Source organism: Diadema antillarum, unplaced genomic scaffold, assembly GCF_040938485.1.
Source record: "Diadema antillarum isolate AM-2024a unplaced genomic scaffold, OU_Dant_1.0 scf00000097, whole genome shotgun sequence".
In the NCBI taxonomy this organism is placed as follows: Eukaryota; Metazoa; Echinodermata; class Echinoidea; order Diadematoida; family Diadematidae; genus Diadema; species Diadema antillarum.
This window is the reverse complement of record NW_027270986.1, coordinates 2,012,448-2,036,787: the sequence shown is the minus strand read 5'-3', so window position 1 is coordinate 2,036,787 and position 24,340 is coordinate 2,012,448. Positions and strand designations below refer to the sequence as shown.

At 39.3% G+C, this 24,340-nt stretch overlaps 1 protein-coding gene across 1 annotated transcript; it reads right to left on the bottom strand.

Moving 5' to 3' along the window:
* Positions 1–346: 346 nt before the first annotated feature.
* Positions 347–20,705, bottom strand: LOC139718567 (T-complex protein 1 subunit gamma-like). The gene is made up of 16 exons (XM_071630034.1): positions 20,641–20,705; positions 20,480–20,541; positions 18,018–18,068; positions 17,301–17,363; positions 14,789–14,885; positions 13,205–13,325; positions 12,394–12,474; positions 11,709–11,814; positions 10,197–10,346; positions 8,605–8,737; positions 7,823–7,904; positions 7,340–7,438; positions 5,903–6,089; positions 4,390–4,530; positions 1,852–1,983; positions 347–1,026 (listed from the first exon to the last, which is right to left on the bottom strand). Exons 1-16 carry the CDS (start codon positions 20,675–20,677, stop codon positions 928–930), a joined length of 1,641 nt encoding a protein of 546 aa, XP_071486135.1. The 5' UTR covers positions 20,678–20,705; the 3' UTR covers positions 347–927.
* Between the last annotated feature and the right edge of the window lie 3,635 nt (positions 20,706–24,340).

Below are 24,340 nucleotides of genomic sequence, written 5' to 3'. Positions count from 1 at the left end.
CCCAAGGATGAACCAATCAGTACCATCTAGCTTGCCATCAAAAAAGCTGTTCATCTATCCGTTGTGAAATGCGAGGTCAAGAAACCTTACATTCTGAACAACAAGACGACTTGACATGAACATTCGCCTGACATCCTCAACTCTTTGCATATTTGCCTCCATACTGTGAATGCTTGTCATACCAATCACTGGAACAAAAAGTCTTTGTAAACTGTTGCTGGCAGTCTCAGAAAGCAGACGTTTGGGGTCCATTATAAAAAAAAAAAAAGAGGGAAAATTTCTTTTATCTTACATTACCCAATGTATATTTTTGTAACTATTCCTTAAACAAATCTCATCTTGTGTGACCCAGTCTTAATTGCTCTTGTTCCTTCTCTGTTTATCCTGAGAAAAAAGTGTAACAGAAAACCAGTAACAAATAGAGCCTGGAGGCAATGGACTTTAGTGCATAGATGCAGCATATTCACAGTTCTGCTCTCACGTTGTCATAGCAACCACTGTGAAGTCGAGGCATGGTAAGAGGATGGGTCTCTAATTACTATCAAGAACATCCACAATGTTCTCGTAACCATGAAAACCGGGCTGATTAATCTAGTGTTTGTGACATGCACTATATCTATGAAAACCCCCCAAAACAACATCAACAACCAAACAAGACAGTATGTTGTGTGAGTCTTGTGTACAAGGCTCGGAAAGATGGTAACTTAGGACTTCATCTTCATGAGGAAACCCTACTACCTCCTGACATTTACAATAGCTGTCCAACTAGAGTAAGGGAAACCTGTCATTCTTTTCCATGTTTTTTTACTAGATACCCTGGGAGACATTTTATTTGGGATTGGGGTGGGGTGAGGGAGGGTGGAAACCTGGTCCTGCTCTGCTTGTGTGATGCACTTTTCTTCTCCTAACTACCTACAGACATGACAATTATTCCGTTGTCGGGGCAACGGTGCCAGCGCCCTCCCTCTCGCCTGCCTTCTTGGATCCCGACACGATGTCGTCTATGCGCAGCAGGAGCATTGCAGTCTGGGTGGAGAGGAGGATAAGTGGAGAGCGAGATAAACAATGGTTATGGGGGGGGGGGGGGGAATTTTGCAGCAGAAATCATTATCTAATCATCAAATTGGCAACCAGCTCTGAATGTCACTGAGACTTTATATTGGAGACTGACATTTGAACAATACCTAAAAAAAAAAACCACACACATACACACAGACATTTGCCAATTTGAGAGAACCAGGAACATCTATGCTCAAAAAGGATCCCCTAATAATGTAATGAACAAATGTATGTTCTCTCTTTTCTTAAAAACAAAAGCTAGGTGAGGCATATGCAATGATACTCTAGGAAATATGGGTATAAAAATATTTTGATTATGTTCACATTGAATCAAAATATAGCTATAAATCCATCATCTACAGAGGAGATGGAATGCACAAGCTAATTCTCTGGGGATACCTGCATAAAACTTGTACTTTTAAAATGAAAATATCAACATTTTGCTTCTAGCCTTTGATCAAAAAAGGTCAGATGTTATCTTCCCCTTTCTTCATGCTTTGCAGCAAAAAGTTATCACTGCCCCCATGTGAGAGTTGGCATGAAATTTGCCAATTTGCCAATTTTCGCGAGTTGCCTTTAACATTCAATGCATATAGTGTAGACAAGAACTTTTGCATTTTAATTTCGCGAATCTTGGCTCTCGCGAAATTCGTCAAATTAAAATGCACATGAACATTCCTCATTTTTCAGTAATGAAATTCAATTCAGGGATTTGAACCTGTGATACTGTAACTGAATGCCTATTACATCAACCCTCCTGCTGTAGTGCAGCACACCATTCAAGGGTCTCACCTCTATGGCTGTCTTGTAAGTCTGAGCCTTGACTGCGTACGGGTCCCACACCCCCAGCTGGTTCATGTCCGAGAGGACTCCCTTCTCCCCATCAATGCCCCAAGTGAAGTTGGTCTGGTCCACATGTTTGGCCTACGGGAAAAGAAAATAGTGAGGCAGTGGGGTAACACCTCTGCTTCAATCGCTGGCCACTGATGGTTTTGCCATCGTCACTGTTGTCATTATTACAATCATTGACAATAAACAGCATTACCATGAATTACTACCATCGTTGCCAATAACATATCCCTAACACTGTCTTATTCAGTCATTCTACGACAAAAAGTGTTCAATTTATACTGCTCATTAAGCTCATTATCACATAGCTTGGTTCATCTCACTTGTCCTCAAATGTTGAGAACTCTTCATTGCAAAGCAGTTGCCTAATGACTCAGCCAATTCACTTATCATATCCATATATGATCATACATCTGTGATTTGTGATTCTGTATGGTGTATATGGACCATCACACACTTTGATGTAACATCTTGCATGCATGGGGTTGGCATCTGTCCAAAGCGAATGTATTCCACCATTCATGCCATGACAATGGTCACATGTTCTATAAGTAATGGCACACTATAAGCATGCTCCATCCAGTTTGTAGACTTGAGCAGAACAATACTGCACATATTGATACATACTGACAACACCTTCCACGTAACAGTGTTGCCAATCAGCGGAATACAAATACAAGCACAAGCACAAAGAGTTTTGAAGATAACCCTTACGCATTTCTTTCATCATATTTCATCCTTGAGATCGTACTGTACAGACTTTAATTCTCGCACTAATAGTAAGACTATTTTAAATGTATAGCCATACTACTTTGCTAAGGATGCATTGCTATAAAATGGTATACCATGCTGACTGGGATGAACAGTTGTATGTTTCAAAAATGACACTTTTGATACAGAAAAATAGAGTACCATCATGAGACACACAAGTCATTACATGATCATTCTGAGTTACAACCTGAAGCCCCAACGGTGCAAATCAGATTTCAATTAAAGGGGTGGTATAAGTTTTGAGAAGGGATTCAGGTTTTAACTTTTTGTGAGATAAATGAAAACCACTTATACGAAATATTCAAAGAGGCATTCAAAGTTTATTTGAAGAGAATCTTTTTTGAAATGGCCGAGATATCCAGAAAACAAAGTGGTAGTAATAAAAGGTGTACCCCTCCTTTTATTAGGATCACTTTGTTTTTACTTTCTTTTTTTCGGGGGGGGGGGGGGGGGGGGGGAGGGGGGATATTTCTGCCATTTCCAAACCAATTTGTGTAAAATAAAGTTTGAATGCTACAGGAATTTTATGCTCTTTTATATTTTACAAAGTCATCTCTAAGTATCTCACAAAAAGTCAAAAGCTGAATCCTCATCTCAACCAATACTCTACCATCCCTTTAACCCTATTTTAACTGGGGGGTCAAATTGACCCCCCCCCCCCCCCCGACATTTCGCGCCACGATTCCGCAACGCGCAAAGATTTTGCCACGTCGTTTCATGACTTTTTTCATTGAAGTCTCCCACATATTTTGAGACCAAATTTGCGACGTCCGGGTACACCGTTCTGAAGTTACGCAATGTTTTGCATATGCATGTCAACCCGAAAACAGCTCAAATTCATGATTTCGTGTGCAAATCCAATGCAAATTGTGTTTTTTTTTTGTTTAATTGATATAAATTAGATTATTTCAACTTTTGAACATTGAAATTAATCAATTCTAATGTAGATAAGCTTGAAAAAGTGCCTGCAACAAATTTTGGCAAAAAAACAATCGAAAACAAAAGGTCGAAAAAACAATAAAATACATAAGAAATTAACAAAACAATAAAAAACAAAAGAAACTGATTTTGATCGCGCTATTTTTTTACAAGAAAAATTGTTTGATGTGCCTTGAGGATCGCACGATCGGTGGCCGAGATCTGGGGGGGGGGTCAAATCGACCCCCCCCCCAAGTAAAAACTTGGTCTCAAATAGCCCAGTTAAAGGGATTGTATAGTTTTGGTTGAGACCTAATTTCAGGTTTCTAACATTTTTTGGGGAGATAACGAGAAACCTCTTATGAAATATAAAAGAGCATGTAATTTTATGAGGAATTCAACGTTTATTTCATGAAAATTGGTTTTGAAATAGCTGAGATATCAACAAAAGAGTGATTCTAATAAAGTGTGGGACCCACACTCTATTACCATCGCTTTGTTTTACTTTGTTTTTGGATGTTTCAGTCATTCCAAACCCGATTTTCATCAAATAAACTTTGTATTCCTCTTAAAATGATATGTTCTGTACTATATCATCAGTGTTTTCTTAGTATCTCGCAAAAAGTTGAAAGCCTAATTCTCATCTCCACCAATACTGGTCCATCCCTCTAAAATAGGGTTAAGGATGACTATTTTATCAGGTCCAAGACTTTCACCTTTGAGGAGTCATGACTGGACCATGTGACCTTACTCCAGAGGAAATGAGAGCAGTGGAAGTTTGGAGTGACCTACCCTGAGAGCGGTCAGTGTGCGGATGGTGTTACCCCCACAGTTCTGGATGAGGGTCCTGGGGATGACCTCTAGGGCTGAGGCGACTGCCTTGTAGGGCCACTGCTGCACCCCCTTGATGGTCTTGGCTTTCTCTGTGATGGCCTGATGGACGGAGAGAGAGTACATAGTTAAAACAATTTCATTAACACTTTGTATGCCAGGGATAGAAAAAGTGTGTGCAATGCTATCGTGTTTCTGTGGTAATCGGTACTCAAAGTACACAACAGATTAATTTGAACCCAGAGGGTAGAATAGTGCCCAAACCCAAAGCCACTTCTAACACGGCTATTAACATTCCCACACTGAAATCAGGCAAAACCCAAGAAGCGATCAGGAAGATGCTAGTCTGTAACATGCACCACAATAGGCCAAAATAATACCCTAATTAGGGAGGCTTGTGTATTCTGTCATCAGAAGCAACTTCAGCTTTCAGAGTGCATCCTGCAGACACTGGGACACTTGGCCGTTCTGTTATATATCAGGTGGGTGTTTCATAAAGCTGTTCGTAAAGTTACGAACAACTTACGAGCCACTGGTAATCAGTTCTTGTGCTGAATTATTGAAATTCTGGTAAGAAGAGCACATCAAACTGATCACCAGTCGCTCATAAGTTGTTCACAACTTTACAAATAACTTTTAAAACACCCCCCTGGACTGTGAAACCACAAACATTTGTGGCATGAAATTTTTGCAAGTTGGAGCCAACAGCCTTTTTCATTGCACGGAACCTCTCCAAATTACCACTGGCATTCAATGCATTGCGTACAAAAGAGTTTTTGCGTGCATTTTACTTTTGTGAATCTTGGCTCCTTGCAGGAATATCTGGTATAGCGGTAATCACAAAGACCATTAGTCTTGATGTAACAAAAGGACAAAAGGGACGGTGACAGGAAATTCCATTTCAATTTAATTCAGTTCCTACATAATTGGAGAGAGAGAGTGTACACATTCATTACACAGAAAATATTACATAAGAAGGGCAAGAACTCAACGTTGCTTGGGTGACAAGACCTACAAAATGTCAAATGTTCAGGAGAGCCAAAAAACATGGTAGCCAAAGCACTATATCAAATGGGATTGCCTTTCCTTGGAGATGCCATGGTGGCTTCATTTTAGGGTAAGACAGCTAGGATTTGGACAGGACATCACTAAACTGATTATCTAACCATTAATCCAAAAAAGTAATTTTCACCAAAATTTGAGATACAAAGTCTTGTCACCCCAGTGACGTAAAGTTGATGACAAGCACTGACATCACTGACATGAATGATGCAAAATCCACTCCACATGCACAAACTCAAGAGGAAAGAGAGAGATTGTCTTCCCCACAATTTGCAAAAGCCAAACAATACTTTTGACAGGCAGGACAAGAACTTTAACGAGATGTTCTACATAACATGCAGCAGAAGAACGAGAATAAATTACTGCAAAGTGGCTGTATGGCTGTATTTCCCCTTTGCTGATGTGTACTCACATGAGAGAGTGCCATCTCAACGGCACCACCCCCAGGGACCAGGTAGGGCTCCTGCATAACGTTGCGTGCCGCATTCATGGCATCCTGCAGGTTGCGCTCCACCTCGTTCAGCACGTCCTTGCTCGCCCCTCTCAGCAAAATGGTACAGGCCTTGGGGCTCTTGCAATCAGTGATGAATGTGAAGTACCTTGGTAGTGCACACATAAGAGAAAGTTCTATTTAGTTATGGGGGGAGTGAGGGATAAATTGCAAGTAAAATCCATTTATCTACATCCAAGCTTACTAAATGCTCATCCATCTCCCAGTATTTTCACTGACTGGGCAACAGGACAAAAATATACAAGGTGTCACTAATAAACAGTATGTGACCAGCTACAACAAAATGATCCTAAAGTCGGGCGAGGTCAATTATTTGAAAATTGCATGGCATAATTTCCTAATCTTTCTGCTTTAAATTGATATGTAACACATCTTATAAAAATAATCGGCTGCGGAGATATCGATGTTTAAAAGAGAGCATGTCGAGACGTCTGGGAAATCACTGTTTCGAGAAAAGCACCCTAAAAGTTTTCGTTACGACGCAATCGCGATCAAGGGACACGCAAGTCAGTTTTCACCTCCGGACAATAGAAGGCAAGCCCTAGCAACTCCCGAAATGCTCATTCAAGCACAGCGTCGGCAGTCTCCTCACCGACCAATCAGTGACCAGGATGCCAGGAGAAGCGGCTGGGCATAGCGCACCCCGCCTGCACGCACCAGTCGACTGGGCAGTGTGTGAGCTTCACGCTTCGATTAGCGGCAAGTAGCAAACTGACCAATGAGATCACTCTGGTCGTTGTTAGGGGCGGAGCCTATCTGTGGCGCTCAATCCAAATTCTGGAACCAGTTTCTGCTTCGTTGAAACGGCAAAAAACATGGCCCAGAAAAACGCTATTTTTTGGTCTTTCCTTTCACCATTTTGCTTCAAAATTTCGAAAGATGATAGAAGATATGTCAGACTACAATAATATGTCAAAAGCAGAAAATCGTAAGTTTTGACCAATTTTGATGCTCTGACTTCAAACTCGATTTTCACGGCTTCGACCGTGCGCGACTTTAGGACCCTTTTGTTGTAGCGGGTCACGTATAGTTATTTCATTTTGTTCTCATACATGTATTTCTCTTTGAAGAATTGAATTATATGTTAACCAGTCACTATACAACACACTATGTACATAAACATGTACTGACGAAAACAAACAAGATAATGAATATGAAATGCAAACATCATTGTCCTCTTTGATCACCACTTTACATGCCTTTGTTTCAGACTCATATCACACACTGCAGACTCAACATACATCGGGGCCCACAGCTCAACTAAATCATGTTGAATCCATACAAACATCTCCAATATGTTTGGCAGGCAAAAAGAGAATCAAATCTGATAATACTCACTCATCTCCAATCTTCTGGACTTCAAAGACGCCACAGCCCAATCCAAGGTCCTCCTCCCTGAGTTCATCTGTGCGATTGACAACAGTTGCGCCGCATGCTCTGTGAATAAGTACCAAGACAGATTGGGCGTAAGTCCATGAACTACGAATTGACCTAATCTGCACAAACTGGAGCCCAATTGTGAAAATGGTTTCATGAGTTGGGAGACGACACTGCTCCTACCAGCGAGGTTGAGACTGGAACTTGCCAGGATTTCCAAAATTGGGTGACCGATCTGCAAACTCTTCAGATGAGTAAGTCATAACCAGCCCATGAATTTACAGGAATATTGACTTGTCTGACAACCTTTATAAGGCTCGTTAACTCTACTAGCTTTGTGGCACAAAGACAACTGATTCCTTACACCGATCTTCAACACAGTTAACCCATTACAGACATTTTCATAATACACCAGAGAAACATCTGTGACTCTATAAGTCTCACCTTGCAATCCTGTTGTTGTCCGACTTCCTCACTCGTCTGATGGCTGTAATGTTTGCCTTTACCAAATAGTGCTGGGCCAAATCTGTGAGGGATGAACAAATACCAACATAAGGAGCACCAAAGATGATACATAAACATGTGAGCACTCTTAATGACTAGCGTGAGAAGTAGAGGTCAAGAAAGGTACAAAATTATTTTATTTTACACATTCTACGCAACCAGACAAACACACACAAGCACAGTAATCCTACTATATCTCATGGACACAGGGTATTACTGCATGCGTCAGATCTTCTCCTGCCTGGCAGAAGGGTCCTTCCGCCAGGCAGGTGACGATATACTTAGCAAGTGTAATTTTCACCAAACAGGACTTCCAGACGATTTTGCGATTGGTTAAATTCACGATTGTGGAGTACAGTACATAATGTATTTAGAAATGTATGTTTGCACATCACATTAATATTGGGATCAGAGTCAATATTATCGCTCCTCAGTAAATTAGAGGAATTGCAGTAAGCACTTGACTCACAACAATTCACGAAAATACAATCCTCATGAAATATTCTACATATGGAAGAAGACAGAGAACTATCTTCTTTTCATTTTCTTAATGTACAATCAGAATGCAAACCAAATCTAAAACTAGCACACTATCCAACATGCTTAACATTGTTTTATTCACTTATCTTTAATGCTTGCATCATGACCAATCACTGAACAGATTATGTTGACCATTTAATATTACATAGAAGATGTGGCCACAGGTGTCTGGAGTTACTCACCAGAGATGCCCTTCTCTGTGAAGACAAGGTCAGGCTTGAGGGCGATGACCTCTGAACAGATACGTTGGACGTACTCCTCCTCCAGCTGTAAGATGCGGGTGAAGTCCGTCTCCTTGGTGATCTCCAGGTTGGTCTGAAGGTCGCCAATGCCCCCAGAAACACAAACAAACACACATACACACACAGAAAAAGAAAAGGAGATCGAGGCATAATCAAAGTCACAGCACAGCATCTGTCATCATGTTGTTGCTGCTGTTTATGGAAAAAAAACCCTCTGTATTCCCTCTTATCTGTACTCCCTGATATCAACATACGTAAGTATTAGTGTGTGGCCAGGACAAGTCATCTAACACTTCCCACTCTTTTACTTTTCTCCCTATGTGGAAATAGCAGCAAATCAAGCATTCCAGACGCTTTATCAGAAAGCTGGAATTAAAGCCTCTAACTGACAAAGTGATTTCAGACCACATTCAAAAGACCTACCAAAAAGGCCCTTGTGTGTCTATCTATCATATCTCCATCAACAGACCTCAAATAACAACCCTATTAAGTTTGCCCATCTAAATATACACATTGGATTCAAACTCCACTGGCTCGCCACTATCCGATAAGCACTTTTCAGCAGCCTTTTTTTGGCTACATCTTTACTCTTATTACAAACTCAAGAAACCCTTTGGACCTAGTCAGGTAAAAGTGGGTAGACCTGTCATTGGTGAAAATGGAGTATGAATTGCAGCAGTGCTTTGATACATGAAACTGATGGCCAGAAAAACGATCATTCTAAGCAACAGTTCAACTGAACAGGAAAAAGGGTCGCTCATGTGTTGGTGCGTAGAAATGATTTTTGGACTGACAGGGTAACAGATGAGAGCAGAGACAGAAATCCCAACATTACAGGAATGGTACAGTCTCAGTTTAGATAGGGCTTCAGGTTTCCAACATTTTTTAATAAAGATTTTTGAGAAAATGAAAAACCTCTTATGGGATATGAAAGAGGATGCATAGTTCTAAGAGGAATACAAAGTTTATTTGAGGAAAATTGATTTTGAAATGGCCGAGATATCCAAAACAAAGCGATCCCAATAAAAAGTGGGAACCACCTTTTAGTGTTTCCTTGTTTCTTTTGTTTCCTTTGTTTTTGAAGATCTCAGTCATTTCAAAACTGATTTTTATCAAATAAACTTTGAACTCTTAATAGAACTGTATGCCCATACACATCTCATGAAGTAGTTTCCATGTATCTCGCAAAAAAGTTAAAAGTTAAATCATCACCTCAACCAATACTACTGTAAAACGAGGAATGTTTGCGTGCATTTTAATTTCGCGAATTTCGCGAGCGCCAAGATTCGTGAAATTAAAATGCACGCGAAATTTCTTATCTACACTCTATGCATTGAACTCAAGTGGCAATTTGCGAAAATTTCTTGCCACGAAAAAGGCTGTCGGCTCCAATTCGCGAAAATTTCGTGCCGCGAATATATCATGTTTCACAGTATACCATCTTTTTAACGATCACATTTTTAGACAATGAATGAAAAATGCTGGAATATCGACCCAAAAGCAAATGGAGTCGAGATAATTTCTCTTCCCACCTGGCTTTCCCCCTTCTTGTACTCCAGAGAGCAATCAAGCAGCAAGATGCGGGGATTCTCGATGCGCCGACGCATTCTGGGGTGGGTCACGTCTTTATTCAGCATGACTCCTCTCAATACACGGGAATCTTCAATGATACCACCAGGTACCTGGTAAAACAAAATGGAAACAAGGATATTATCTACGTATTCTGAAATGTAGGGGTCATTTATTGTTGTGCATTATGATCATTCTTAGAAAAAAAAAAGAAGAAACACTGATCTAGTTCTTAACACAAGCAAAGCAGACAATTAAAGACTGCCATTAAAGCTGAACAGTTTGCCAGATTTGTTTTGAGATAACAACTAAAACATTTCTGATGGCAATCATTGAAGGAGTGTATCCATTTGTAAAAGGGTAATTCCATGAAGTTGGGGCAGTGTCCATGTAGCATCGTGAATTTAAAAAATACATTTCAGCATAACTCAATATTGATTATGCTATACATTTATTGTTTGTAGGCTTTCCATTTGCATTGAGGGCACACATTTTCCTGGAAATTTTGTGCCATTCAGACTCAATTTTGATGAAGTTATTAAACAATATGTAACAGTGTCCTGTAGCATCGTGACGTGTCCATGTAGCATCGTGATATTTTAAAATTTGGTCCTAAGAGACAAATTATGGCAATTAGCTTGACCAAAATTTGATGCAATATGCATATTTACAAGATATGAATGAGATAGCTAAATATCTCAAATTTCCTGTACACAGTTTTAATTTTAAAAGAAAATTACAAAATGTATCACGATGCTATGCGGTGTCCTTTTTTGTGACATTTGGTGGACACCGCGTAGCATAGTGACACATTGTGTTATTTTCTTGTAAAAGTAAAACTGTGGAAAGGAGAGTTAAGACATTTAGCTATCTGACTAATCTAGTAATTATGCATATTATTTCAAATTTTGGTCAAGCTAATTGCATTAATTTGTCTTTTAGGACCAGATTTTAACTATCACGATGCTACATGGACACGTCATGATGCTACAGGACATTGTTACATATCGTTTTAATAACTTCATCAAAATTGAGTCTGAATGGCACAAAATTTCCAGGAAAATATATGGTCTCAATACAAATGTAAAGCCTATTAACAATATATAGCATAATTAGTATTGAGTTATGCTAAAATGTCACACTTTGCGCCCCAACTTCACGGAATTACCCCACCTTCACGGAATTACCCAAAATCCTTCAGGGTGATAACAAAATTATCAACTCAGGTCTATTTGATTATCAATTGAAAAAATAGGCATCTACAGACATAAATCGTAGCCTCTTCAAATTTCAACTAGATAGAGAATATCCTTGCAATATCAAGGCAGATGAACTTTAAACAAATCACAAGTGGCACTTTTGCTGTGGAAGTTGAGTTTTAGCAACAACGTTCCTACTAGGGGACACCTACTGTTTAGTACAAATCGATGATTTTCCTCTCAAGTAATAGTAGTCTTAATGCAAGTACACCTTACCTTTTCAACCTTTGCATAGCGTTTGATGTCGATCTCCTTACGACCATTCTCATCAAGGAACACAGTGTTGACAGCATCGTATGCTATTTGACACGCCAGATCAGCCCTAATAAAAAGTTAAAAAAGACAGAACTCAATGAAAGAGAGGTAAAAATTTGTTCTAGTCCTTGCCCTATCTCAGTGAAATCATACAATCATCTGAAATCTGCTCATCCATTCCATGCATCAGCTTGGAAATATGACTTTTTATAATGACTGGTGCTTATGTGGATTGTGCTTGTGGATGGCCTTTTCTACAAAAATTGACACACCTGAATCAAAATCATCTGAACAACTCCATGCTGAATACAATTCTTTCTAACAATTTATGAAAAATTGAATACGTTTCGCGGTACTGACATATATTCAACTGACAAGTGCAGAATTTCTTTCATTTATTTGAAGAAATATACTATCCATAAGACAGAAAAGGAATGTTTACTCCATTGATAACATGATTCACCCATATTACATGGGGTATATTTGCTAAGACCAACACCCAATCATCAATGTCATGACTATGTCTGACTGGGTAGTTTAGTTCTTGACTTCCCTCTAAATAGTTGAATTTACCACATAGATAAACAATGCCTTGTTGTTGTCCAAGGAATCTAGATCTAAATCAGGGTTAGGCGGAGCATATTACCATTTGTTGATGAATTTGGTTCCAACACAGCTCTTGATGATTGTCATCATCTGGTCCCTGTCGTTGATGTCGACCGGTTTACTGTGAGGTGGAAAGGACACAAGAGTTGAGAAACACTGTTCAAGCACACGTCTTGATCAAATAGTGCTTGTACAACATGTTTGTTCAGCTGCATATTTTGCACCTTTATGATAACACCCAGGTTCATGGCAAATTGTAAAATTCTTGAGACTTAGAAATTGACAATTTTCTGCTTTGTGGTCCTTTCTCTGTTGGTCACTCTTAACCAAGTCTTGAAGAAACACATTTACTGCACGAAACAACATTTCGGTCTGTGCTTTCGGTTATCTATCTTTTTTTTCTTTTTTTTTTCTTTTTTTTAAAAATCATCTCATACCCTCTTCAGGAACAATCACTGAATCTGCCAACTGATTTGTGACAAAGTTTGATAGTTGAGTACATTGAAACATGTATCCCTTGATTGAAGAAAACTTTGTACATGTTTACACATGGGTAAATATAGGCTGTTTGTATACTGCGAAGTTACATTCCTCACAATGCTGAACTGAATTGAACAGGATTGAATTGAACTGAATTGATTTGGTGTACAGGGCTGCTGAAGAAACAATGAGTGCTTGTAAGCAAGCAACAGCATCAAGTCCCCTTCGATGGACTAGGCAACAGGGATAAAGTGCCTTGCCTAGGGGGCACAATAACTGCAGCCGGGAGACTTGAACCAGTGACCTTGTCATTGGTATTCCATGGTCTCATCCACTGATCCATAACAGGTTCTGCTGATGCCTTTTTTTACCTGCACTTGTCCTTCATGATCTGTAGCATGTCCTCCATAGCCTGCTTGTAGGCACTGATGATGAGGGTGGGGTGCATCTTCTGCTCTAGGAAGGGCTCAGCTACCGACATCATCTCACCAGCTTTGGGAGGGAGAAGGGGAGGGGAGATCACAGATGAAATACATTCATCAAGCACAGTCACTTGCATTCAAACATATGTAGCATCACTTCTCTTCTTGTTGCCTGATCTTAGGCCAAAAAAAAAAAAAATTGTTGCATTGGCGTAACATGAGATTTTCAAATAGGGTCGGTCGGGCGGATTTTTTTTTTTTTTTTTTTTTTTTTTTGCTACCTGCATTTTACGTGTAAAACTCGTGCTCAGCTCAGTAAACAGTTACAACTGCTGCACCGAATGTGCTGTGTTCATCTATTCTACAAATCATTTATGAGGCCGATATTACTGGAATTATACCCCTTCACAGAATTTAAAGATGTTGAAATCCCTATCCTGAATGTTTTCACTTCATATTTTACTATTTTGACTTAGATAAGATAGATGCAAATTGACCCATATGTACGATCTTTTCATCGCACACGGTGATCTCTATTACAGTCCCACATATACAGATTCGTGTAAGTTCTCCACACAAGAAACCTATGGCAAAACTGTGCACAATACATCGCAGTCTGAATGCTACGTATACACTGAATAAATCTTGCTAGAGTACGTGTCCGTGTTGGAAACAGATGACGTACTGATCAAGGAAGGCTTATGCGAGGCGCTAGATCTCTCCCTCGTACATCCGATATCCCCAGAGCCGTTTCCACTTCCGGGTTTGTGCGATCGCGATTGCAATCAACAAGATATTTGATATCGATAGCAAAAAAAAAATAATAAAAAAAAATGGGGTCGGCGGAATTTTTAGGGTCGGGCAGGTTACGCCAATGCAACAATTTTTTTTTTTTGGCCTTACTGTATGTATGTCTCGAGGAACAACAAGAGACCCATCTTTTAGATGTATCGAAGGTAAAGACTTCCCATGAAAGTTCAAATTACTGTGCACACATCTTTGCACTGCAAGAGTTTACAGCATATATTTGAAATACTGATTAATAGTATTGATCTGTTAATCTCTAGAGGATTGTAGAAAGCAACAAGCATTAAACGTATGCTAAGTATGCATATCATGAAAATGCACAAATGAAAGTCACTCATAAAATCTTTACACCAATAAATACCATTAACAGCATCATTTGTTGTTTTTTTCTTCACAGAAATCTTTGCCATGCTAGAGACATTTATTGGCCATATGCTTTACACAAAACAAGTCGTCCTTTGACTGGCGGTCCCCTTCAAGCCCCTGCACAGCTGGACACCAGTCCTTCCCAACTACACTGTGTGTGCCTACCAACCAATGCAAACATTACTTACAATCGTATCTTTTTAGGATAGTGCAGCTGCGCCACCCTCAAACTACATATATGATGTCACTTAAATTTCTCTGCCCAGGAGGCAGCAGTTACAGCAATTATGTTCTCACAAAAGCTTATGATCCTACACTGCATAGCAACGGTGGTGACACTGCATAGCAACCAAATCTCACCTAGGATGATGACTGATGTTGTTCCGTCTCCAACTTCCTCGTCCTGGGTCCTGCTGATCTCAATCATGGATTTGGCCGCAGGATGCTGAACTGTGATCTAGGGATGTCAGAGCAATATGCTACATCATTACCTATATGAGGTAGTTTTGTGGGGCAATTGTAGTTGATATTTTGATCGGTCATTGAGGTCAGCGGGCAATATTAGTGAGTATCACCCTACATCTGGGTCTTGCCATTCACTTTACGTGTAAACATTCCAGTCAATCACAAAGAGGAGACATTCACAAATCTGCATGATACACGCACAGTAGAACAACGCCAAAAAATCAACTCATACAAGGTTGACCACTTCCAGCAGCACTATGCGTCAAACAACGACTGGTCCATTTCTGCTCAATAACTGCACGGTGACCATCACTTATTACAACTCTCCAAATTAAAACATAAGCAACTAGAAATGTCGCTATGGCGACTGGTATGCCTCCGCCATAATGCATGGTTCTCCTAATAGGTCTATAGTACATGTGGACAATGTGTGATTACATTTTCACAAAATTGGCAAAATATTAAAATGACATGTTTGTCACAAATGTATTGAATGTTTACCTTCCTTGACCTATGTTTAATTGGATGAATAAGAGAGCATGTATTTGGGGATTTAAGAACTTTAACTTGACTTTGACCATTTCATAAGTTTATGCACTGAGTAATTTTCAAGGTATGGAGAAAAAGCGCAATTTCTGTATTGAACAGTAAATTGTTATCATTTTCATCTGGCCTTTGATTCATAACAGAATCACTGTCAGGCAGAACATACATAAATTCAGCATGTACTAAGTTTCAAGATAACTTGAGCCACTTCCGAGATATGGAGAAAGAAGTAAGTTCAGCACTTTCAATTGATCTTTGACCTTTTGACCTTTGACCTTCTTGGCAAAAAAAAAATCCCAGAGAATCTCTATTGGGTTATACATGCATACATCAAATTTTAAAACAAAAAAAATCCTGCTGGCATTGCATAAATATAAGGAAAATAATAAAATTTTGAAGTATTACCCTTGACCTTTGACCCCTGACCTTTGACCCCATGAACCCTAATTTCCCTAGATAACCACTGCCAGTCAGTAGATGCATATATACTATGTTCCATGAAGATACCTTGAACAATTTCCAAGATACAGAGAAAAAAGTGAAATTTTAACATTTTACTTGACCTTTTGACCTTTGACCTTTTGACCTCATGACCCCAAACTTTCACCAGAGAATCTTAATTGGGTAGTACATGTATACACTAAGTTTCAAGAAAATATCTTCAGGCATTGCATAGATATGGGGGAAATAGTAAAATTGTAAGCATTTGACCTTGACCTTTTGACCTTTGACCTTGAGCATGTGCACCCAAAAGTTGATGGGCACAACTTCACCCCCTAATACACATACATGCCAAGTTTCATTAGGATACCTCAAAAGGATTTGGTAGTTACCCTGTCCACAAAATTCATTACGGACGGACGGAAGGACGGACGGACGGACGGAAGGACGGACGGACGGACGGAAAGACGGACGGACGGACGGACGGACGGACGGACGGACGGACAACCCGAAAACATAATGCCTCCGGCACCACTTCGTGGCGGAGGCATAAAAACAATGTGTAAATACGTTCAGATGTTAGAAGTTCACCTGTTACAACTTCATATGTATCTTGGAAGTTAGAGTTGAATGATATACATTTATAAACAATTTTGCAATTATTCGACATCTTGGTGATGATCTACAGGTAGTCAAATGTGGCTTGATCTATATCATAGCGTATAGCCGTATTCACATATTTTCCTAATTTACCTAGGGGATAGGTAATAATTATGATATTGACTGGCCTTGAGGGAGATACCAGATAAATATTGCCCGCACTGAAAGAATATTTTCTGGTATCTCCCTCAAGGCCAGTCAATATCATATAAATACATGTGTAGTATTTTCTGTCGCATGCCTCTTCTCTTTCTGCAAAGGAAAAGAAGTCCTCACAGGTGAGCCTGAGGGCTGGACTAGTACATGATACCAGAGCTGTTTTAGAAGATGAACAGTCAAGATTTTAGAATGTTCCGTAAAGATTGATTGGGACAAAATTTCTCTGTTCGAGGTACTTGGTACCTACAGATGCTACATGGTTGCATGTTGAAACAAGGTGTAAGAACACTGAACAGACTCTAACTACCATGAGATTGGTGAAGTGGGTTTTTAGTCTCAACTGCAAAGACTCAGGGAAAACTAATCTATCACAAAATATTCACTCACATGGAGAATACGAAACAATGAAATGTTTTAGGATATGTGATGATTTAAAAGTTTTAAATAAAATACACTGCATTAGATCTTGCTTACTAAAAGGAAACAAAAACAAACAAACAAACAGCAAAATGGCATGTTACTAAAAAATTAAAGAAAAAAAAATGTTATAGTAGGCCAGGAAGTCTTTCAATATTGAGTGTGTCCATGGGCATAACTTTACCTCTCTCAATATACAGTTGCCATCATTGGTCATGACAATGCCTCCCATTGGGTCCATGAGCATCTGTAAAATAGAAATAGGAAACCAAGATCAGCTAAGAATCCATTTGGACTGAAAAAGTAGAATGCTCTAAGTTGAACTGTTAAAGATAAAATGGGAGAGAAGAAGGACTCTTGATGAATGTATCTAAACTCTCATTTCACACATTAAAGTACAATCATGTTGTAGAATCTATTAGCTTACTCCATCAGTAAAAAACAAAGAGAAAACACAATAGATTTTTTTTTTGTTTTAGTTTGCTGCTTGCTACACTTGTACCTCAGTTTACATCACAGGGCTATGCAAAAAATGCCCTTATTTCTGCTTCCTTTTAAATACAGGAGGAATATCTTGTATACAACTTTACAAGTATTCACTAAATTTGGAAACTACGGCATATGATACACATTATCATCCTGAAGTATGTCATGGTTTTGTCCTATGGGTATTCAATATTTTCTATGATGAAAATACAAAGAGATATGATCTGTGTAATGTAAGCTATTTATAATGAAATCATAGTCTTCATATGTTGCCACAACTGCGTAAAGAATTCCAGAAAAACACAATTTGTAAGAACGACTGCAACTCACATTAGTTTTTGCAGAGCACAAGATACAGAGAGTGTCTGCGTAAAACTCAGTCAATTTACTCAATGAACATGTTTTTTATTCCCACCTTTAACATGGACCTTGGACCAAGACAGGTCCTGATGACATCAGCTATTGTCTGAGAACAGAAAGAAGAACATCAATTAGAATGGGAAACATTTGATGCTTGTTTTGCAATTTCTTGAAATGTAAGAATATTAAATATCACTTGGTAAGAGTACAGAATTCTCACTTTTCCTTGAATTCCTAGAAACTCTTTGATCAATTTTATACTATTCGCAACATCTATCAATCCTATTCCAACTTCAAGAACTTTGCTTAACAGTCGATATGTACAAATTACTAGCCTTGGTTTGGCTAACATAGTACAATACACTGTACCTCACAAACTCGCTAGACCTGGATACTTGAAAGACGCCATACCCACATCAGGTCATATTCTCGTAAAATGAGATGGCCAACTTCAGTTTCAGATTTTAGGCTGCATTAGCCGCTTAAAGCTCTTTAGTGACTCGGATTCAGTCAAAAGAGTCAGAAGCTCTTTTGAGCAATGACAAAAAAGTGAACATCTAATATCAACGCTTCCTTAGCCAACTTGGTTGAACTTTACAAGTTATTTAGAGTTTATAAACCAGTTTTCGGCCACCCTCTAGAATCTGGACACTTATCACTGATCACAAGCCAGCAAATTCTATTGTCACAACACACACATTATACATGTGTATCAAATCATTTCACATACTGGCACTGTCGTTAACAACAGGGAAATACACTGTATATGCCTTAACATAATCAACATTGAGATAAAAGTAGTTTAAATATATTCAACATACATTGTTGTTGATATGATTTTCATTTTAGTTGAGTTAACAAATATTGCAGCAAAAGCCAATATGTTAAGAGTCCGAAAACTGTGGGTGGTGGTTGTGCTCTATTAAACATTAGCAATGCCTATGATTTTTACTTAACAGTGCAATTTGAGACTTCTAGAATTTACGAGGACCTTTACTTTCATGGATACATTTTATTTTTAATACAATGTACCACTACTGCACTAGGCCTACTACTGCTAGGTCTAGAGGTCTAGGCAATTACGAAAGTAAATTTTACATCCTGACATTAACATCAATCACCGTATAGTCACCACCTGCATGTATTTCCTAATCCTATGCACTCCCGGGTTGGTCCACCGCCAACAGCGCGCCACATTAAAGGGACTGTACAGTACTGGTTGAGGTAGAGATTCATGTTTTGAACATTCCTAAGTGAGATAATGAAAAGCCTCTTATGAAATATTAAAGAGCATGTAATTTTAAGAAGGATTCAACGTTTATTTGATGAAAATTGGTTTCCATATGGCTGAGATATCCAAAAAAGTGCTAATAATAAAAGGCGACATGCCACAACTTTATTATGATCTCTTTGTTTCACTTTTTTTTGGATATCTCAGCGATTTCAAAACCGATTTTTATCGAATAAACTTTTGATACCCCTTAGAACTGCAGTCCCCCTTACATCTCATAGAGTGGTTTCGGAATATCTCGCAAAATGTTAAAAGGTAAATCTACACCTCGACCAGAACTGTACACACCCTTTAACACGTGTTATGCACACACATTCCATCTAGGATGCATTGTGCATCTGATCATTGCGTTTGAAAAACTTTGTTAATCTGCCACCTGAAATCTATTCGAAATCAAAAACATTCTTGCATTAGAATGGTTTTGTGACCTGTTAGTCTGTTACATATGGTAAAATACATCTGGATTACAATTATTTGTTTGTTTATAAAGCCAAAGGAAAAAGGTTTAATCTGCCACCTGAAATCCACTTGAAATCAAAAACATTCTCGCATTAAAATGGTTTTGTGACCTGTTACATGGTAAAATACATCTGGATTACAATTATTTGTGTTTTTATGAAGGAAAAAGGTGAAATAGGAATGAGCGATGAAAGTTAATGCGTTGCCCCAGCCCAGCTGATCTCCGATCGCAGCGCACGTTACATTACATGATGTGAATGTCTGGCAACATAACCTCCGGGGTAATCGACGTTTAATAGGGTCTAGACCTTCAGGCCAGCATCCCGAAGAAGGTTTTACTGTAGTCTGCATTTTTCTTTTTCAGTGTGACTTTAGTCTAGAATTAGGGTTCTGTTAGTTAGACAGAATCTGTCTCCAAGTCGTACATCTTTGCAGACTCTTCTAGTTCAATTGTGAGTGTTAGACTGTTACTCTGAGGTGTCTGACGTCTGTGGTATCAACTTCTAATTTTGTGATGTACATCATTCATTGTCATCATCATCGCTGCTCGCGCTGATCATGCACTTTTGCTTAATCAAACCTCTACACCTGTAGGTTCCTTTTCCATGGCTTATACAAGGCACAAATTGTGGGCATCAACCAAAGTCACGACTACACTACCATGCTCTGTGAAATTGACCACCACCCAAATCCGAATGCACAGTCTCGAAGAAGGCCTACCTCCGTACATCACCATGCACAATACACAAAGTCATTGCGTGACTCACCTTCGCTGCAGCCACATTTCCGAGCTGGACCTGCTTTCCGCTTTCCCGTTTCGTGTTCTGATCTGGAATGAAATACAAAAATGATTCACCGTATTGACATAATAATATGTTGATGAAAAAGACTAGATTTAAGAAGATAAGTATTATTGAAAAATACTTACTGAGAACCAAAACGGGAGCTCTGCCTGGCATCATCATTTTGGATAACTGTCTGCGCCCTGACGTTGTGAGGAATACTCTCGAATTATCAATGCGTTGTATGTAAAGCTAGCAAAACACGTGCATGCATGAGATACGCTATGGATCAGCATGCTACATGCATGCAGTGTACACCGGTTCTCTCGAGTGTACAGTCCAGTTAGGTTGCCATTAGTATCTTGCATTTACAACGAGAGAGGGCTCTCTTCTAATTGCAGCTGACACACACTACACACAACATAACCACACGCACGACTCGATCATCATGGACTGAGATTTATCATGTCGCGCCCGGGCACTGAGCACTCACTCAGGTAGCATCGAAGATCTTTGTTACGGGAAAGTTGGAAGAATTTTTGTTTGCTCACATCCCGTGAAGCAGGAGGGTAAGATAAAGGCAAACGCCAGGCGATCTTATACTGGATTCAATAACGTTCCAATTGCACTGATTTCAGCCCCAACCTGGTTTCAGCCGCACTACTAATATACGCAAACCTGTGCACGTGCTGTAAATTTACAGGGCAATTCGAACTCCGGGCGCGGGCGCGGGGCATGTTGTTGATGTTGACTGTTGGGTCCCTGCACTGCTACTGGTGCATGCGGCCATGCGTTTAGCAATCAAAATGATCCAGGGGTTTGAGGGCCATACACACTTTTGACCTCAAATTGACTCAATTGATCAATCTGCTGACAAATTATGTTCTCAGTCGTTTGAGCTTCTCTGCAACATGTGCAGTGTCATTACGATGCAGCCGTAGGGCGTAGGACGTAGTCATGAATAATAAAATAATTGCAATAAACTTCACTGTTCTGAAGAGTGTTCAGTAAACATTGCTGAGTGCATGTTGCTTGTCCTGAGTATACGTGAGTAGCAGTAAATTTAACTTAATAGATGAAAGGTGGTAACCCTTTATAATATACTTAGAAATCACTTTGGGAAATGTTAAAACGTATACAATTCAAATAGAAATTCAAAAGTTATTTGTTGAAAATCGGTTTTGAATTTAATTTTAAGTTGAAAAGGCTGAACTATCAAAAAAACAAAGTACCGTACTGGTAGGCCTACCTGGTACTGTAAAAGTGGAAATTTTCGTGGTGTTGAAATTTTCGTGCATTTCATGCAACCAGAAGCTAGCGCGAAAATAAAAGCACACAAATATTTTTGCATGCCATGTTTCAGTAGCTGATGTCTTTATTCCGCGGAATTAAAAACACGCAAAACTCCTCTTGGAATCTTACATTGTACCTAGCCAAGCGTGAAAAATTAGTCGCGCGAAAATATCCACTTGAAATTACACTAAATCAAAGCGATCCAATAAAAAAGGTGGGTCTGGCTTTTTATAATGTACCAGTGGTATGGATTGCTTTGGTATGGATTATATATCTCAGCAATATCAAGACAAGAATCAATAAACTGAATTCCTCATTGAATTATGTGCTCTTTCATATTTCATAAATAAGAGGTTTCTCATATATTAAAAAAAAACATTTTTATATAAAAAATGTTGAAAACCTTGAACCCTATCTCAACCGAAACTGTGCCATCCCTTTAATTTTGATAGAGCTCTGTTGGGTTGGCAACTACAGCTCGCCACACACTACACGACTCGCGACTATACGACCTTAGGACCATACCCAGTCGTACGACCTGCCAACGCACACTATACCATCAGACCTTACTAGTAGGCTTACGACTGTTCTGTCTTCAGTACATTTAACCAATGAGTATTAAAGTGCACGCAGTGCACACTGCATGCGCTTACATTTTACTGTATCTTGATTGGCTGAAAGCCCACGACCAGTCGTAGAAATTCACCATATCAAATCTCTACGACTGGCGCTGAGACCCAGTCGTATGACTGGAAACTGGCAAAACTGTGACGTCACACTTCCAGTCTTCAGGTCTTTATTACAGTGTAAATAGTCTTACGACCTGTCGGATCGTATAGTTTGCGACAGGCTTTACATTTAGATACAAAACCTGCAATATTAAAGGCCTGGAACTTTCATGTATTTTTTACCCAGTGTTACAGTTGTATTTATCATATTTGAATTTACATACGGTACGGTACCAATTGATTTACAGGAAATAAGTTGATAAGTTTAAGGGATAAAAGATGTCACCTGCTTCCTCCTGTACTGGAGTAATATACAAGCTGAAATTTTCGTGGTGGTGGTATTTTTGTGAATTTCGCGAGTTGCCTTTGAACTGCGAAAATAACAACACGCGAAAATAACAATGCGCAAATACATTGTAACTAAGTTCATTGCAGTTAGACCCTCGCAACCGCGAAATTAACAACACGTGAAAATATCCTCCAAGTAGCAATTAGCGAAAATATCTGTATGCGAAAATTTCAGCTCGTACAGTACTATAGGTTCTGCCATTCCTGTTGACACCGGCCGGTCCCACTGACGCTGGTGAAGTCTTGGCCTTTGGCGGGGGGCATGCGCCTTTATGGTCTTATTGTTAACGATTGTTATCGATGTTAATCGTGAATTAGCCAAGTACTAGTAGACAGGGACATCATCAAAGAAAGGGGGTGATAGAAGAGTAGTGGAAAGGGTGATGACAATGAAGAGAAACAAGCAGCAAGGGAGGTTGAGGGTGCTGAAATTCTCTGACAAAGGGTCATCCCATTCCCTAGCCCGACTAGACGCTGTTACTACGCTATGCGAAAACACCATGTACAGCGACTGGGCTGTGTATAGTTACCCATTCCCATGAATTCAAATTTCTCAAGAGAGGAAGGGGATCCTGATTTAGAAAGATGGTGAAAAAGAAAAGTTGCAATGCCGAGTGTATACAGAAATAACAATTTTAAGAAATATATATACCACTATTTACCAATTTGAGATTTGATCACTAGCTACCCACTGTACTGTATGCTTCTGTGAGTATTCCTGGCAGAGGCGCATGTTCTGCTGAAATTAGCCAGCAAATTGTGAATTGTGAATTATAGTGAATTGTCGGGGCATGCATGCTGGCTTCTACAGCAGTTTAAACACTTCTGGCATGGGACCCATTGCTAGAAATTTGTCATAATGCCATTCAAAGCAACTTTCCATCAAATGCATGCAAGTACAGTCAACCTTCCTTAAGTTGAATCTATTCGGACTGAAAAAAAAAATAGCTTCAGCTTAAAGAAAATTTGACTTGTAAGGGATTAGAATCAAGAGAAAATAAAGAGAAGAGGACTTGAAAAGAACTTTTGAGTTAAGCGATTATTCAACTTAAATTCAACTTTGGATCTATCGCTTTCAACTTTGCATTTACAATCCGCTCAAAATTAAATGCAAAGTGGCATTTGATTTACGGGTATTTGCGTATAAAATCAAGTGCAAGTCCTGTTAGCAATGGACTTGCATTTACATACAAAGTTGCATGTACATTGTATATGATTTTGGGGACTTGCATTTGATTTTATGAGTTTCTAGCAATGAGGCCCTCCCAGGTTCGCAGGAGCATTAGGTGCCAGGTTTCCATCAGAGAGGCTGGCTGATTTCAGCGGATGATGTGGGTACGCTAGACATGATATGCTTGTAGTGTGCATTTGAGCTCAACTGGTATTTGGCTTGTAATCTGACTCTGGCCGCTCTTCTATGAAAAAATGGTCTACTAATCAGAGTCGGTGTGTTCTTTTGTTTCTTTCAGGGCAGGAG